Source organism: Carassius carassius, chromosome 2, assembly GCF_963082965.1.
Source record: "Carassius carassius chromosome 2, fCarCar2.1, whole genome shotgun sequence".
Lineage (NCBI taxonomy): Eukaryota > Metazoa > Chordata > Actinopteri > Cypriniformes > Cyprinidae > Carassius > Carassius carassius.
This window is the reverse complement of record NC_081756.1, coordinates 13,061,239-13,080,659: the sequence shown is the minus strand read 5'-3', so window position 1 is coordinate 13,080,659 and position 19,421 is coordinate 13,061,239. Positions and strand designations below refer to the sequence as shown.

Sequence of the window (19,421 nt, the reverse complement as noted above, 5' to 3'; positions counted from 1 at the left end):
TTGAGGATGAAGAGAGGAGAGGAGAGGAGAGGAGAGGAGAGGAGAGGAGAGGAGAGGAGAGGAGAGGAGAGGAGAGGAGAGGAAAGAACGAACACAATCAGTGACAGTGACGTTTTATTTTGATCCATGTGATTAGCGGCTGCTTTTGTGTGTTTTAACAGAATTACAGCAATGTCAACGGGAAAGGAAGGAAAACAATAGTCACTTAAAATGAGCTAGATTATATTAAATCAGATTAGCCTGCATCTGTCATTTATGCTCTCATACACACAATCTCGCGCATTCACACACATAAAAGTCATTAATAGGCCTCATAAGTCACCATGGAGTATTTGAGTAAGCTGACACACACCATTATTGTAGAGTTATTTTTTTTTTTGCTCTCCAAGGCACTATATGATTACAACCGACAGCATTATGCAATTATTATGTATGCAGATATTAGAATCTCATATTAATTTTGGTATATCAATAATTAGTTCATTGAGATTAATTATATCATTAGATTTGTACACCAATAAATGTATTTCTCAGATGGTAGTACTATTTAGAATGCTTTATTATTATTATTATTATTATTATTTATTAAAAGTGAACAGTTGCCAGCACCTAAAATATAGTTTTCTCTGCATCTTTGTGACAATGCAGTGCAAAAACATAAAGACCCATACGTACCTCATATTCAATGGCGTAAAGCAAGCAGTGTGCCATGTGACGCCAACACAACACAAAAGTTGTTTGTTAGTCCCGACAGGTGTTTTCTTTAGATTTGACTTAAATCAGGGATGTCCAGTCCTGCTTCTGTAGGTCCTTCATAATTAAACACATCCGAACCAGCTAATCAAGGCTTTGAAGATTACAAGATTCTTCAAGGCAGGAGTATTGGAGTGGTTTAAAGCTAAATACTGCAGGAAGGTGGCCCTCCAGGAGCAGATTGGGCAACCCTGTCTTAAATCATGCATTACTGTATATTGCAGTTCTTAATAACTTTACTGGCCTTGAGTTCTCTCACCCAAAGTACATTTTTACTTGGTAAGTGTACATTTTGGGCCCTGTACTCATGTATTGCATGTATTGACTGCTAGGGACTAAGAATTACTGTAGACAATTCTAATTACACTACATTTCAAAAGGTTGAGATTCATATGTGTGTCATACCATATATGATCATAATAAGGCTGTGATTATTTGATCAGATATACTGTAAAATAAGTATATATGCTAAATGTAATTTTATCCCTGTGATGGTGAAGCTGAATTTTCAGTAGCCAGTTCACCAGTTAAAAATTATTAACAATGTTAAAAATCTATATTTAATGTTTATAGTTAATATTATGCTTAATAGTCTTCCTGAAACTGTGATACATTTGTCGATTGTTTTTTAAATGATGTTGTTTTTTTTCTGTCACTTTTGATCAATATAATGCATCCTTGCTGTAAACAGTTATTTCCTTTAAAAAAAAAAAAAAAAAAAAAAAAAATATATATATATATATATATATATCCTACTGACAAATTTTAAGTAGTAGTGTATATATCATACACTGGAATTAAACATAAATCTAATGAGATTTTTGCTATTAAAAAAAAATTAATTATCAAGCAAGACAAATACAATGCACATTCTCTGAATTCATAGAACACAATATATTATGCAGTTTTGCTTTCCAGATATTTTGATCTTGTTCTAAGACTTGTAAGATTTTTTACGTAAAAAAAAAATTAAAAAAATAAAATACTGATTGAGTTTTTTCAGTGTAGTTTGGATTATCCCTGTAGTAGTGGACCATTTAAGTGCATTAGTTCTTAGATTATGATATTACAAATGTCATTATAATAAGCTCTTGGCTCATGTCAATTGTTTGCAGGACTTGTAGAGCCTAATGTCAGTCTTATGACAGCTCTCTGCAGTCTTTATGACTGAGCAGGCAGATATTGCTGGGCACCATTTTTCTCTGGAGACCCAGTTTTAATTCCATGTGGCGGGGGTTACCGGGGAAACAGTTTTAACCTTCATGCAGTCTGCATTTCCCACCGCACCTAAATGTCATCCCATCCAGCTCTACTCTGTTCAAATACCTCTCTTTTCACACATTCACTCCATCCCAGTCAACTCATCTCTGTGTACCTCCCTCACTTTCTCTCCATCTACACCAAACACTTTCATTCACCCTCCTCCTTTTCTCCATTTATTATTCGTGCTCTCATTCCTTTTTTATTAATATTCCTTTCTCTCTATTTTTTGTACATGGCACCATGGCAATACTGTGACACTACTTTGATGGTAATATAATAGGGTTATATAAAATAATTTGCATAAGTGGTTCTCCATCTTTCTGACTCAAAGTCCAACACATATTTTTGTATTTCTGCTGTTCATTCTCAAAGTTTTTTTATTGACATATTGAATTTACATGGTTAATTTTCTATTAAATTCAAATATTTGTAAGCCACACTTGGTAGTTTGTTGAGGCCCCCTAGTGGTTCCTGGCCCACTAGTTGAGAAAGACTGCTTTGGAGCTCCATGTAAATATAATGGCATATGAATATGATAATCAGTGTTGGGAAGGTTACTTTGGAAATGTAATAGGTTACAGATTACAAGTTACCCTGTTTAAAATGTAATAGTAGTGTAACTTTTTCAATTACTTTATTAAAGTAATGTAACTAATTACTTTTGAGTACTTTTTGATTACTTTTCTAAATTTGTGAAAATTAAAGAATAATAAATAAAAGCATATACATCAACTTAAATACAGTTATCTAATAAGCATGTGCCGTATTCTGTGTAATAAACTCCTGAAACATTGGTGTTTTTTGTACAACTGCTGTCTCTTTGTATATGATATGATGATAGTTTTCTCAAAATAAGTAAAATGCACATGAAGTGACACAGAACAGTTCTAGAAATTATGTTTATGTGCTCGTGTACTCCTATATTGAGATGGCAGAGGTTGAAAACACTGCGAGCTTCAGTAGGCCTATGTGTAGTAAATGAAACCATGTCTTTGCCATTAATTTACAGGAGGGGCGGACTGGGAAAACAATTCAGACTGGAAAATTCAAACTCATACAAACAAATTCATGGAAAAAACTATTTTTGGTATGGACCTGAGATAAAAAAAAGGTTTAAATCTTTAATTTGGGGACATGCTAAATAATTAAAAGTTCTCTCCTGAACTGCACCTTCACTTCCATTTTTCTCTTTATTTTGCCCTGTTATCCATCTCTCTCATGACTTTAATACTCAAGATTGAACAAAACTATACTTTAAAATACAATACTCTACAATACTACAATATCTTTATAGAAAAATCCTAATACTGTAGGCCTACACGAGTCATGTTTTTCCCTTACAAAAATTGACCATGCTTTTTTTTAGCCTATATACAATAACCTTGTTTTGTTTTGTTTTTTGCAAATGGATTTGTATTTATTTTTAAATAACTCAATTTGTAAAATCATTTTAATTTTTTGGTTACCACAGTTAAACAGTAGTAACTATTTTTTCTGGATTTATAGTAATATATTAAAACGTTAATTTTCGTAAGGGTTGTGTTGTTGTCTGTCCGTAGTTCCCCCTAAAACTATAAAAAAAAAAATAGGATTGTTTTTCAGCTAAATTACTACTGTAACATTACAACAGATAATAATGATGTCCTTTATATAGTATTTTGAGTGATGACTGATGAGCAACGTGCTGCTGCTTGATTAAATAAATAAAAAAACAAAGACAAAAAAGCATCTTTACAGATGAAACTGACCTGAAACCCTGAACAGTAGTTCTGCTTCTCTGCTCCAGCTGTGCGCTTCCACAGTCCTCTCTCTCTCTCTCTCTCTCTCTCTCTCTCTCTCTCTCTCTCTCTCGTTTGGTGGAGGCGCGGAGAGCGCGAGTTATGACTAACAATTCATGATTTATTAGAGATTTAATTATCAAATGGCGGATTCGCAAATGATCGCTTTACATTTGGCAGGCAATTATACAATAATGATATTAAAATAGTGGGCAAAATCGGCTGCCAGGCCACCGGGAATTGTCCCGGTTCTCCCGGTGTCCAGTCCGCGCCTGATTTCCACAGACACGCAGAACGTGCAGGAGTCATATTGCATTTTTGGGGCTTAATATTCACAGACACTAGTCCATGTCATGTTTTGATTCAAGTGTACTGACCTAATTTTGATTTAGTCATCCAAAAGGTGGCATATTCCGTCCGCGTTAGGCATTTCGTTTTTATGACTGGATTCTATACCCAGACTGTACTTCCGCATCCCGGAAATTATTAGGGGGGTATGTCTCAGAATAGTCAGTGCAATTTGGGAAAGATATCAGTTAAATCTGTATGTGGATGTGTGTAAATATTCAAATGTAATCCACTTTGAATCGTTAAAAATTTCATAAGTAACTGTAATTTAATTACTCATTTTTTCTTAGTAACTGTAACTAATTACAGTTACATTAATTTTGTAATTAAATTACGTAACGCCGTTACATGTAACTAGTTACTCCCCAACACTGATGATAATCATACAGGACCATAAAGATTTTTTTTTCACACATGCTATGTCCGAAAACTTGTTGCCTTGCTGCCCTATCAGGCAGTAACTCCACAGCCAGTGTTTGCACACAAAGGTACATCCTGAAACTGATTTAAAGGGTTAATTCACCCAAGAATATAAATTTGTCCATGTTCTACTCACCCTCAAAGCATACTAGGTGTATGTGACTTTCTTCTTTCAGATGATCCAGTTGAATTGTCCTTGCTCTACCAAGCCTTTCAATCGGGGTAAGCGGGTGTTTGTTGTCAACAGTTCAGAAGACGTGAAATAAAGTGCGCGCATCTGTAATAAAACCTCCCTCACATGGTTTTTCTTTACAAATCCTCATTTTGTGCTTCTAATTCATGACCAGCATTTTGTAACCACGCGCCGCTGACATACTATGACATCCGCCTGCATGTCTTCCGGTTCCCAACAGTCAGCAGAAGTGAGAAAAAAAAAGTTTATTACATTTGAAATCTGGATATTAATCTTACAAAAATGCATGGATTCACTACAGGGGGCCTTTATTCACCCCCGGAGCTGTGTGAGGGACATTTTATTACAGATGTGCGCACTTTATTTAACGTCTTCTGAACTGTTGACAACAAACACCCACTTACCCCCATTGAAAGGCTTGGAAGAGCAGGGACAATTTTTTATAAAACTCTCATTGGATTACTCTGAAAGAAGAAAGTCACACACACCTAAGATGCTTTGAGGGTGATTAGAAGATGGACGAATTTTCATTCTCGGGTGAACTTACCCTTCAAGAAAAGGCTTTGAGACAGCATAATAGTATAATTATCTACTACAAAATAAAGGGAGCTGCAGTACTAATTTCTTGGCTTTTCATCCCTTCTGTCACAGCATTGAATGCACGGCATAGTGGGATATTATTTGCAGTGAAGGATACATGAATGCTGCCTTTAGAAATTGATCACATGAAGGTGAAGAAAGGATTTGACACAATCATAGGATTCAGACGTGCCTTGTTCCCTTTTGTTGCCTGAGGAGGCAGCATTTTTCAGCTTTCGGACACAGCTTGGCTGCATCCGAAAACTCTAAAATGCTGCCTTCGGAGGCAGCATTCCAAGGCAGGAAGGCATCGAGGCACATTCGGATGCAAATTCTGCTTTACTTCCTGTCTCCAGAGGTACCTTCTTCTGATGGAATTTTGAAGGCAGCATAGATGTATCCTTCACTGCCTATAATATACCACAATCCTGTGCGTTCCATTCCGTGATGGTTGAGCTAAAAAAAAAAAAAGATGGCATCTGAAAGTTGCGTATGGTGGTCAGTTTTTGTGTAAACGTATATTTTTGACCAACTTTTTGTACTTTTGATGTTAGTTCTAGCTAGAAATCAGTATTATAGTAATTAAATATTCATTTAGTTATCACAAAAACTCTTTCTATTTTGTTGTAGATCATTAAACCATTATGGTACCTCAGAAGTCTGTCCGAAATCAGTTTCATGAGATGCCTTCGTGCAAAAATGCTGCCTGCAAAGTCATTGCCTCAACCGGCAGTGAGGCAGCAAGTCAGCTGCCTATGTTTTTGGATGCAGCCCTAGAGTTTAGTTACAATCATGTTCCAAGACACCAGAATGTAATTTTAATTAAGTAAAACCAACGACCTTGATTAGTTTATTCAAGGGCTTTAATTAAACTTGAAACTAAACTCAGCAGGAAAGTGGCTCTTCGGGACCAGGAATGAGAAACCCTGGATTAGGCTGCGCGTGTTATTGGACAATGTTAAATAATAACCAAATGCTGTAGCAGCTAGTTAGGGATTGCTGTTGATCAAATTAACAGTTACTTTGCCACCTTTCAGATATGTATAGCCAGCCATTCCATCAATTTCTGATTGTACATCAATCAAGTTCCATCTTTTTCCTTATTGAATATCCACTTTCCCTCAGAGAAATTTTACATTAAGATTTTAATATTATTTAATAATCATATTTTCATAATTACCTAACCCTAACACCCTAAAACTCTATGGTATGACCAACTGATACTATTACTGTACCATCATAAGACGTTCTGTCTCTCTTTTAATCCATCTCTTTTTATAGTGCATCTACTGTATCAGAGTTTTTATAGTTAGCTGAAACTAAAACCATAAAAAAATAGTTTTGTTACTTGAATTGAAATAAAAGATAACTGAAATAAAGAATAAACATCTTAAACTTATTATGCTTTTTTTCTCCATCTTAATGCCAGGGCAACATTTCTCATTTTCATTTAGTTTAACTTGATGTGCTAAAAAAAAAAAAAAAAAAAAAAAAAAAAAAGTAAATGAGTAATGACTATATGTGCATATTTTCAAAAAAAAAAAAAAAACCGGGAACAAAAAGAAAAATGGCAAAAATACACAACTAAATTATTAAAACTTGAAAAAAAAAGGAGCATATAAATTAATTCAAATATTAAATAAAACTATAATTGTATCTCAGTGACACTAAACACTGGTACATCTTTTCTTTCTCAGTACCAAGAATATACCTCACCATTTTATCAAAATGAAAAAAGAAAGAAAAAAAAAACACTCAACTCATTATAGATCAATGCTGGACTGTTGCAATACTCTGTTAATAGAAATGCCTTTAATGCTAAATCTAATTCTAATTTACATCTCCCCATGTCGTATAATAGAAACCCACTTCACACCAGGTCAGCCAGGCATCTTTAATGCTGTTAAATAGAGCTCAATTATATCTAGTCTATCAAAGTCACTTGGGTGCTCTCTTTCCATCTCCACTCTAATTTATACCCATTTCCACTCAGGAGAAGCTAAGAGGCATGAAAACATCAGGTGAAAGCCATCTGGCTATCTCATTCCTCTTCCAAGCTGATTTTCTGAATCAAATTTCAGAATCCCCAATCCCCCCCCCCCCCCCCCCCCGTTTGCGATATTAGTAGTCTCACATAGCTAGATCTTCAGACTGATGGCTGAAGGTCTGGAATCCATGACAGCTTTCATTGGCCAGTGCCCGTCCATGAGGCCATTTGACTAGGGTGACCACCCGTACTGCGTAGCGCGTGTGCGCACAGCGTTTGAAGCCCAATTCATGCGTCCCACAAATTGAGACTGTGTCACGCATAATCAATGCTTGCTCAAAAAAAGTTGGTCGCTCTATATCCTCGAGCCCCAGGCAGCCAAACGAACATTACTTGACAGCTCAGCACGCTACTGTTGCCACACCCACCCCTCAGTTGAACTGCTGACTAGGTCAGTGCTTAATTTGTAAATTGCGAGGTCCCGGAACAAAGCGGGGTAACAGATCCGGCATGTGATTACAGGAGGGAGAGGTAACGGAACATTCGCGCAATCACATTGCTGGACCAGTTTAAGTGATTTGCATTTAGGGTCTGTAAGGGCATGAAAATGCCATGCGATTTTAAAACAACAATTTCCAGGCCTAAAAACGTTTTGAAAAAGTTGTGGAATTTTATTTTTCAAATCTCTGTGTTATAGTTATATTTAATCAGGTCCTACATTTCTGTAGTTTTAATAGTTCTCGCAGCTCTCAAGTTTATAATGAGGTAAATCCCTGCATTTATTCAACATAGCTTGTAGGTTTAAATAATAAAATAAATCCACACAAACAAGATTCAATCAGTCATTCGAAACCATAAACTCTCTCGGAGCGCGCTTCACATCAGCGCATCTGTCTGCACTTCAGCGACCTGCTGCAAGCTGCAATACAAGACTCACTCGCATTTCGATCGGGACAGCTGACATCGGGTAAATTGTTTGCATTGTCACGAAAATGTATAATTTGCACACCTTTTAAGTATTTTAAGCCATTTGGTACTCTCGCGCTCCACATGCTGTATAGGCTATGTGCCCTCAGTCACATCCAAAGCTCGCGAGTAAAAGCGGACTCGCGAGTATTATTTAAGAGTTAAATACAGGGGGGGGGTTCTATAATTAAACAACACTGCATCGTCAGTGTTTGTGTTGTATCGGACACGTGCAATTAACATCAGGCTATATAAAAAAACAAGCTCAAATGGAGTTAACAAGGTTTTGCCGGCGAATGAGGAGATCTGTGTTTTGTCTGCATCTGAGGCAAGTGCAGCGCATTATATGCTATCATCACCTTTTACAGGCTATATAACGTTTATTGTTGCTATATGGGCGCTTAGTTTTTCTTGTTGTTTAGTAAACTTGTCCAATGTCTCATGATATAAACGATAAAGTGCTTATGCACAGGATATTCAAAACATACAAAAGTATATTGGCTAGATGGCAAAAAACTTACTTCTCCAGTCTTCAAATACACAAAGACATTAGCCTTTACAGACATCGTGTTTGAATAAAGAAAATGCTGTAGCTACTATTCAAACAGTTATTTGTTTACCCTTGCTTTTTGAATAAGCGGAGATCTGTCTCCTCCAGGCTGTGCGCCCGCATCAGTCTGAGTGGAGGCGCGTGAAGTGATGAGGTTTCGCGAGAGCTTGAGGATCCAATGGCGTAATGAAGTTTTACTGACAAGCTCTTTTAAATACTTATCATTGGTTAAATATTTGTAAAACTCTCTGATTTAAAATAATAATAACGAATTATAATAGAGATATGAATTTTGGTAAATTATTCACGGCACATATCTGTCTGCCATACGGAAACTCCACCCCTGGAGGAGGGGGATCCGCCAAAATGAGGTGCCGGATCCGGATCTGGCTTGTTCCGGCACAAATTAAGCCCTGGACTAGGTTGTTGTCAACTTTTTGTTGTCATGACAGGGCACGCACGTGCATAACAGACACACTGGGAAGGAACTTTTAGATGCACGCTTTCCAATACGAAAAATGGAGAAAGAGACTCTGAGGAACCGCCATCATACATTAAAAAAGAGAAGGTGTTTCCTGTTTCAAACTGTTTTTTTTCTTCATGCGCCTGCCTTTACTAACATGCAATGCACATACCATGTAAGGTGGTATGTGCTAGAAATGGGTAAACCTCTATCAGTGAGTCTGCCCACGGGGTGGGGGTACCACCGCGCAAGGTGTCCGACTCCCACATTGTCCCTCAGAAACATACCCCTTGTCCCCCCATGGGCTTATTAGCAGGTGGTCACCCTACATTTGACCCGACATGTCAAACAACCAGTCATAGTTTGTTTCATTTCAGCATGATATTTCAGGGTGTGGAAATGTCGCCACAATAACCTCTCGGACATATTTGAAAGATTCTATACTTTTGAGAATCCAGCATTTAGTTGATCCTGATAAAAACTCGTTGTGACAGTTGTAAACATAACGGTTTTCTTCTTTCGTGAGGGGGTTTGGTGCCACTGTATCTTAGTTTCCAGGCGGAATGTTCAAAAATGCTACACACACATCTCCCGAAAATCCTGTATAATTCAACCAATCCGATGACGACTTAGAAAATCCTGAAGTGTTTCCACGTCTGTGTGCAATATGCATCAGACGCTCAGCCAATGGTCCGTGGGCTTGACGTCTGAGCCTGAGACTAGGATATCAAAGCAGAGGGTTGATTCCTGCTTGAACGTTCCTGTCCACAGACACCTGTTGTCTGCCTGATTACGAGCCCTGACATCTAACACTGATAGAGTGTGTAATTCAACTGGCATCTGCTGATGAGGCTCGCTGTGTGTGTGTGAATACCTCATCCATGCAAAACAGCAACCTCGTGTAACTCCAGCCTAGTGTTCATCTGCTTTTGGTCACATATACAGTACACACATACACAAACTCAGATGCACATGCAATCACATGCAAGCATGAGTTTACATGTTTATACCATATAGACACACAAGCAAAATGACAAGCGAATTGCCTTAAACAAACCTTCATACCACGAACATCTAAACAAGAACAGATCAAGTGATATCCACATTCACACATGCACAAATTATGTGCAAATGTGCAAAATCAGAAGAGCATCATGTGCACACATGGCATTGGACATTTGGTGGTGCAGCTGCCCTGTTAAGGCCAGAGGGCAGAGCAAGGTCAGCCTTAGGAACTGGGGCTGAAATAATAGATAACATAAGCACTTCACTAAAGAGAATAGAGAGAGGACAGGCTTGGAAAAAGAGGTTATGAGGAGAGAAAAAATTGGATGGGAGGGGTGCAGCAGAGAAGAGAGAAGAAATTAATATTAGAGAGGCAAGGGACGGTCAAATGGATTGGAGGAGGAGGAATTTGGGCAAAATATCTCCATCCAGGTAAAAATCAGGAAAGTTGGAAAGTTGAAATGAGCCTCTTGGAATGGATGAAATTGATTTTGGAAAGTTGAAGGGCCATCCTGAGACAATAAGTCTATTTATGGAGAAATTATAATAATGAAGAAATTAGGAAAATGGCTCATAGTGTGTGTGTACACTATCATTCAAATATTTGGGGTCTTAATATAAGAAATTAATACTCATGTCATATAGCACCTGTTCCCTAAACGGGATCTGTTCACCTCTAGTTGGTGTTCTAGGTTCTGTTGTTGTGTGTTTTTTTCTTTTGTCTGTTTGTAGGGTGGACACAAGCGGGAGGTGTGGTGGATTACCTATGATGAGTTGACTGATTAAAGGATCTCTGTCCTCCGGTGTGGTTTGCCCTGTTTGAGCTTGCTTTCTCTCCATCAGCACACTTTGGGCCCTATCATATTTTTGGCGCAATGCGGCACAAATGTTTTTGCTAGTTTCAACCCGAGCAGTTCTCATTTTCCCATTTTGCGCTACATTGTTTAAATAGCAAATGCACTTTTGCCCATTTGTGCGCCCATGGGCGTGCTGGTTTAAAAAAGAGGTGTGTTTAGACGCATTAAAGGCACATTGTTATTTTGAGGAACTGAAAATAGACCATAGACCAACTCAAACCTAAAGTCTGGCACTATATTTTTTATTTGTTATTTAAAGAGTGCGTTAGTAATATGTGCCTATAGGCAGGTATACAATGTGTGTACACTTTGCTTATTACACACAAAAGGACGCGCAGCAGCACACAAACATTTTTAAAAATGAAAAATTACATTCCGCCATGTAGATAGCAAACCCGAGGGGATGAGAGATGAGACTCTTGTTGGTTTATTGCACATTACGCCCAAGAAACACCCATTACTCATTAAGAGAATACGGACAATCCATTTAGACTATGTGCCCCGGCGCACCAACCGTTTTCCCGTCATTAAACTAGCAAAAGTGCACTTTAGACCATGTGCTTAGATCGTTAAAATAGGGCCCTTTGAGCTTTCTTTAATATTTGATCTTTTTTTGTTTTCTTTTCTCTTCCCTTTTTGGGTTTAACTTTAGTATAAATTACATTTATAAATGTTTATTTTGCATTTACTTTGAGCGTGGCCTCCTCATTTATGTCACGCTGCCCTGAGCCTGGCAGTTTGTAACATTTGGTAGTTACACTGGTACAGTAGTTTGTAACATATATTTTTAATGCAAATTTTTTTTATTGACCTTCATTCATATAAGGGTGGGAAATGGATGCAAACTAAGCACAGCATTGAGTCTTCAATGATTGTGTACAAAAGTGGGAACCATTATAGTGCAAGAAATAAGAAAAATATCTGAAATTATAATTTTATATAACACTCCCTCCTCTTTTTTAATGCTCACATACAATAACCTTTATTGAATCTCATTAAATGTGGCTTCCACATCCTGTCATTTTGTTTTCCACCCAATCAGATTCCCTTCTGACACCAAGTGGTTCATAGAGTATTTCCATCATCACAGGTAAGGGGAGACAATAGTGGACTCAGATGTGCCTGTAAACTCTGTAGCAGATGGCACTTCCTGTTTGGCCAGACTGCCTTTCTTGTGTGTGTCTTTGATTGACATGATATTACTCTCAGTCAGCAAATACACATATTGTCCCCTGATTTTACTCTCCATCTCTACCAGAGCGAGAGTGATTTGACCTCTTTCTCTCACACATACATCCACTCTTACCTTTTTCCTCTTTAATGTCTGGGAAGGAAAGCCATGTCCAGTAAAGGGAGCTCTTCATTATTTTTCTATATGTATCTCTCTTTTTCAAACTCTTTCTCTCTCTCTTTCTCTCTCTCTCTCTCGCTCTCTGACAGGCATTTTTCAGGTCAACTCACACAGAAAGAAGTCTAAAAGGGGTCTAAAAATATCTTAATGCATTCGCAGACAAAAATGATTTGTTTCGTGAAGTTACACTCCTTTCTACTTTTCCACTTCTATCTGCAACTGTTTAGTTTACAGTGAAAATTAGAAACCCAAGAAGCTATTTTGATTCAGCAAGGTTGTGTTAAATTGATCAAACGTGACAGTAAAGATATTTAGAATGTTACAAAAGATTTCTGTTTCAAATAAATGCTGTTTATCAAAGAAAAAAGTATCAAGGTTTCAACAAAAATAGTTTTTAAACATTGATAAAAACGAGAATTGTTATTTTTGAGCACCAAAAATGACGGTACACTCATTTTTACTCTTCCTCATGAATCTGCACTTGTTTAGTTTACACTGGAAATCAGAAACCTGAGACCAATAGTGAAATTTTAATTAGCATAAACCAACAATAAAATGTACTGGAAAAAATACATTGAAAAATAACATAGTTTTTTTACCAGTTTAATGTAGATGATGAATCCCAGATTTTCATTGTCGTCTCAGTCTTTTGCAACAAGACTTTCAAAGGTTAAATGAAATGAGTATATTTTTGATGCATTCAAAACACTTTCAGGGTTTATTAATGAGAGATGGTGTTAAACTTTAATTTTTGTGCCGTGTATGTATAGAAAGGCTAAACTTTACAGTTTGCACACAAAGACAATAGTCAACACTGTGTGTGTATGTGTAAACACAGCACCCTGTTCCTGTTTCCCTAAAGGTTGTTTGTGTGAGAACACGAACACGTGCCTGGTGTGTTATGCCCTCCTTCCCTCAGGTCCTCTTTTCTATCACCTCTCACATTTTTTTAAAGCGAGGCGGTTGATAGCTTGACCACAGCACAAGGGACGTCAGAGGAGGGAGGGGGGACTGAGGTGGGAATGGGCAGAGGTGGAAAGAGTACAAAAATATTCTACTCAAGTAAAAGTACCATTACATTAATGAAATTTTACTTAAGTACAAGTAAAAGTACCAGTCTAAAAATCTACTCAAGTAAAAGTAAAAAGTAGCTCATTTAAAATTTACTCAGAGTAAAAATTACTTAGTTACATTTTAACAGTGGGAGGGAGTCAAAAATGGGACAGGCCAAGGTTGTCAAACTCAGTTCCTGGAGGGCCACAGTCCTGCACAGTTTAGATATAACCCTAATTAAACACACCTGATCCAGCTAATCTAATCATTTAGGTTTATTTGAAAACTACATGATATGTGTGCTGGTGCAGGGTTAGAACTAAACTCTGCAGGGCTACGGCACTCCAGGAACTGAGTTTGACACCCCTGGGATAGGTCTATTAATCTCAAACTACAACCCGAATTCCGGAAAAGTTGGGACGTTTTTTAAATTTTAATAAAATGAAAACTAAAGGAATTTCAAATCACATGAGCCAATATTTTATTCACAATAGAACATAGATAACGTAGCAAATGTTTAAACTGAGAAATTTTATTTTCACTTTTATCCACTTAATTAGCTCATTTAAAATTTAATGCCTGCTACAGGTCTCAAAAAAGTTGGCACGGGGGCAACAAATGGCTAAAAAAGCAAGCAGTTTTGAAAAGATTCAGCTGGGAGAACATCTAGTGATTAATTAAGTTAATTGATATCAGGTCTGTAACATGATTAGCTATAAAAGCTTTGTCTTAGAGAAGCAGAGTCTCTCAGAAGTAAAGATGGGCAGAGGCTCTCCAATCTGTGAAAGACTGCGTAAAAAAATTGTGGAAAACTTTAAAAACAATGTTCCTCAACGTCAAATTGCAAAGGCTTTGCAAATCTCATCATCTACAGTGCATAACATCATCAAAAGATTGAGAGAAACTGGAGAAATCTCTGTGCGTAAGGGACAAGGCCGGAGACCTTTATTGGATGCCCGTGGTCTTCGGGCTCTCAGACGACACTGCATCACTCATCGGCATGATTGTGTCAATGACATTACTAAATGGGCCCAGGAATACTTTCAGAAACCACTGTCGGTAAACACAATCCGCCGTGCCATCAGCAGATGCCAACTAAAGCTCTATCATGCAAAAAGGAAGCCATATGTGAACATGGTCCAGAAGCGCCGTCGTGTCCTGTGGGCCAAGGCTCATTTAAAATTGACTATTTCAAAGTGGAATAGTGTTTTATGGTCAGACGAGTCCAAATTTGACATTCTTGTTGGAAATCACGGACGCCGTGTCCTCCGGGCTAAAGAGGAGGGAGACCTTCCAGCATGTTATCAGCGTTCAGTTCAAAAGCCAGCATCTCTGATGGTATGGGGGTGCATAAGTGCATACGGTATGGGCAGCTTGCATGTTTTGGAAGGCTCTGTAAATGCTGAAAGGTATATAAAGGTTTTAGAGCAACATATGCTTCCCTCCAAACAACGTCTATTTCAGGGAAGGCCTTGTTTATTTCAGCAGGACAATGCAAAACCACATACTGCAGCTATAACAACAGCATGGCTTCGTCGTAGAAGAGTCCGGGTGCTAACCTGGCCTGCCTGCAGTCCAGATCTTTCACCTATAGAGAACATTTGGCGCATCATTAAACGAAAAATACGTCAAAGACGACCACGAACTCTTCAGCAGCTGGAAATCTATATAAGGCAAGAATGGGACCAAATTCCAACAGCAAAACTCCAGCAACTCATAGCCTCAATGCCCAGACATCTTCAAACTGTTTTGAAAAGAAAAGGAGATGCTACACCATGGTAAACATGCCCCGTCCCAACTATTTTGAGACCTGTAGCAGAAATCAAAATTGAAATGAGCTCATTTTGTGCATAAAATTGTAAACTTTCTCAGTTTAAACATTTGCTATGTTATCTATGTTCTATTGTGAATAAAATATTGGCTCATGTGATTTGAAAGTCTTTTCGTTTTCATTTTATTAAAATTTAAAAAACGTCCCAACTTTTCCGGAATTCGGGTTGTAGTTGTTTTTAATTAAAGGAATCAGTTATTTAGAATAATAATACATTTGGGCTGTTGCCAGGGAAATCAGTATCAACAAACTCATCTTTTAATGCAGAGGAAATGCAGAAGATTCATTGGAAGTGGCATTTAGATGTATCACACTGTGTAGTGCTGGACAAGAATGCATTTAACCTGCAGTTACAAATGCATGAATAATGTTTTGATATACAAGACATAAAATGTTGAATACTCATTTGAAATGATAAGAAATTAATTATTTAAAAAAATCAAAAGATAGCCTACTTTAAATGTGAAATTAAAATGGCCAGTATGTGTCAGCAAGTCACTGTTAATAAGTGAGTCATTGCGATTGAACCGAATCATTTAAACGGTTGATTCATTCAGGAACGAAACACTGTCACGTTGCTCAGAGACGCAAAACTGTGCTTTGGTGGCTGTGTTTGGAATTATTTTCTGTTGTAGAAATAGAGCTAAAAAAAGGCAATATGGTGTCTAAAACGCAAGTCTCTTAATTAACTTGTTTACTGAACTGTTATATATATGTATGTATATATTCATGATGATTTTTGGAGGAAAAGTTGGCATTCTTTGTGTGATTTTGATTTAATATATGAAATTATATAAATATGTGAATTTTCTGCCCCTATATCTTCAATTTTGTGATCATTCTAAATGCATTTTAGGAGACTGAATCACACAGTGAAAGAACGCACTATAAATGCGCGCGCACATCATTAAAACAAAAATAGCACACTCCTCACCACTGTCTTTTTGGCTATTTTGTGCAAAACCTCTTGCTAAAATGTCAAAGCTTCATTTTAACCACCAATGCAACGATGCAATTATTTAGCTTACCTCTTCTTGCGAAGGGTTGATGTCTTGTCGAGATTTTATAAGCTGCTAGTTTGGTCTTCCTAGGCAAGTACAGCTTACACTGCATAATAGAGCATACATATGGCCAGGGGTTCACTTCATTTCCTTCGAGTTCAACTTCAGAATATGACGGGGTTTCGTTTTCAGCGGTGTCTGCACCACTAACGCCTGTTTCGACCGTCTGCATCTTTCTTGTGATTTTAGCGCCAGTTTGCCCTCCTGCCCTTTATTTACTGACGTAGATTCCAGGGAGCGATTTTTTTTTTTTTTTTACTCAGTAATTAATGTGTTTTAAAATGTAGCGAAGTACAATACTTCAATCAAAATATACTTAAGTAAAAGTAAAATTACAAATTTAAAAAATTACTTTAAAAAGTATTAGTACACAAAAAAGCTACTCAATTACAGTAACGCGAGTAAATGTAATTCGTTACTTTCCACCTCTGGGAATGGGAATGGAAAATCTTGTTTTTCATACTTCAGAGGTTACTTCCTGATTCCTCCACAATGATTTTTCCTTCATCCCCTGTCGTAATGGTATCAAGTCAACCTGGTGTTAAAGAAAGGCCTTCGAGCTGCAGCAGAACAATGGCAAGAGAGAATATTCACAGAGCTAACATCAAACATCTTTGATCTTGTATCCGATTTGTGTCTTTCTTGATATTCTGTGTTCATGATGCTTTTTGTTGTTTGCCATTGCTTTTCTTTTTTGTCACCTTTTGAACAGAATGAGAACAATAACCTCTTGCTGATTTCTTGTTTTTTGCTCTTTCTTGTTTTCTTTTTTTGATTTTTCTCTTGCTACAGTAATCTTTTTTTGAATTTTCTCTTTTCTCTTTTTCCCTCCTTTTTTTCTTAACCCTAGGTCCACTCACAAAAAAACATGATGAATCAACACTGAACCGGCCACGAGATGAAGGTATTTTTGTTGCATGTTTTTCCTTTTTTCTTGTCTTTTTTAGAAAAGTCTTTTTTTGGAAAATTACAAAAGCAAACAGCCTTTCCTTGGTAGTAATGAAGAGTATATGAACCACGTATGCATATATGTCTGTGTATGTCTGTGTGCAATGAGCTGAAACTGTCTCATTTAACTTTGAAGAGAGACATGCAACTTCTGAAAGTGGCAGAAAAAACACTATTTTCATTAAATGAGAGAAGAACTGTGGTTTTGAAATGTTATACTTCGATAGTGCTGTCTGAAGCACAATTTTACAGCAGTTGCTTTATGATGCGTTTCAAGACTCAGAACGATTATTAGGCTTTAAACTTATCTCCAACTCTCACAAAGACAAAAAGGTGTTTTGTCAGTGTGAATAGTTCTCTGGATGCGGTAGGAAAGACCGAACCATAAATCTAAGAAATAAAATGCTACCATGGGGAGAAAAGCCAGAAAAACACAGATAAACACACACATGGATCAGCACATGTTGTCATCTTTTATCTTTGATATTGCTATTAAAGTTCTTTTTTTAGCTCTTTTCTTGAGAGCAGTGTGTGGTTTTTTTGCCCTGATGTTCTTTCTTGTTTACAAAAGTTTTTTTCTTCTTATTCTCCTCTATCATTCTTGCTGGGTTTTTTATAGTTCTTTGAGAATGTGAAAAAATGGGATTGAAAAAGCTCTGAAAATAACTTTCATACAAATTGACACTCATTGGTTTTATTGTATTGATAAACTGTTGGTTGGATCCTTAAAAGCTTGTGGCCTCTCTAGAACTGAATTATTGGCCCATTTGATTGTAATTAGTACTGAATATCTGGACTATAAACCAGTCATGACTAGTCTTCATTACCACTTCATTAATAGATTCTGAAGATAAGTGTGGAAAAAAAAAATCTGGGATGAAGGACATCTGTCTGTCCATTTGTCAAATCATAAATAAAATATATAATTATATACAGTTTAATTTTTTTTGTACGTTAACATATTAGTATGTACTTTATGTAATTATATGCTTTATTCATGAATTGGTTTACCAAATAAGGAAGAATATTTTGCCAGATTAGGTCTGTGGACATTTTTATTTATCTTTTTTAAATACAGATGGGGCAAAAATGACAAAATGAGGTTGTCCTCAGTTGGAAACACAAACTTTATGAATCATTAAAATGTTGAGATTTGTGAACATGGCAGTGTTAAGCTGCTGAGAACAGGATCGATTTATTGCTGAGGGAGAAAGAGTGACATCTGAGCACGAGTTTGAGCATGTGTCCGAGTGAGTGAGCACATAATTAGTGTAGGCTTCAGCCGAAGGCCGAGTGTCGAGACAAAGGTGTGTGTCCACCTGAGCCCAGCTCATTATTCAGGCTGTGTGTCACATCATTATCAACATGAACACACACTCACACACTTGAAATATACAGCTTCATGCTGGATTTCTCCGCCGTCTCTTGCGCTGTCTGTGTCACGCAGACTTTATAAATTGTTCAGCCAGACAGCATCGAGCACAACCTCACACTCAACACCAGTCTATCAACACCTCAGTCCAGGTCAGGTGGATTGAAAAGCAAAGACTTTAGCACCCTGAATCCATGCATCCCTGTCCACAACAGACCTAACTGCTATGACACAAGCCATCTGTTAAGGGGTTATGCTGTTCCTGGCTCATCTCACTCAGGGTCTTTCCTTTTAGTATATATGAGACTTATTGTCACGATCATTAGATGGAGTGCCCATGAGCTTCAGTAGAGGGCACTCCAGTCAGGACCATTCCACCCATTCACCACCAGTTGTCACTTGGACACTAGCACCTCTCAAACTGTTGCACCACACCCGAACTACATTACCCATGAGTCACTGCATCACAATCACCCTGCCACACCTGCACCTCATTCATCAGCCAATTTCCTTGCCACACCTGCACCTCATTTACACACACACATAAAAGCAGCACACTCACTCTCACTCACTGCGAAGTCTTGTTTAGCCAGTCAGACATTTCCGAGCGTTTTCCCTGTGTTTATTATTCCTGTGTTTATTA

The 19,421-nt window shown here is 37.5% G+C and overlaps 1 protein-coding gene across 3 annotated transcripts in view; it reads left to right on the top strand.

Annotated features, from left to right (window-relative positions):
• Window positions 1–19,421, top strand: part of LOC132103278 (neuroligin-2-like) — a 203,882-nt gene that overhangs the window by 98,565 nt on the left and 85,896 nt on the right. For 2 of the 3 annotated variants that reach the window (XM_059508251.1, XM_059508259.1), the window contains one exon: window positions 17,309–17,362. The exons of the other annotated variant lie outside the window; for it this stretch is intronic. In XM_059508251.1, the coding sequence (XP_059364234.1) occupies window positions 17,309–17,362 (54 nt within the window). The remainder of the gene's footprint in view (window positions 1–17,308; window positions 17,363–19,421) is intronic. 3 annotated transcript variants of the gene reach the window in all.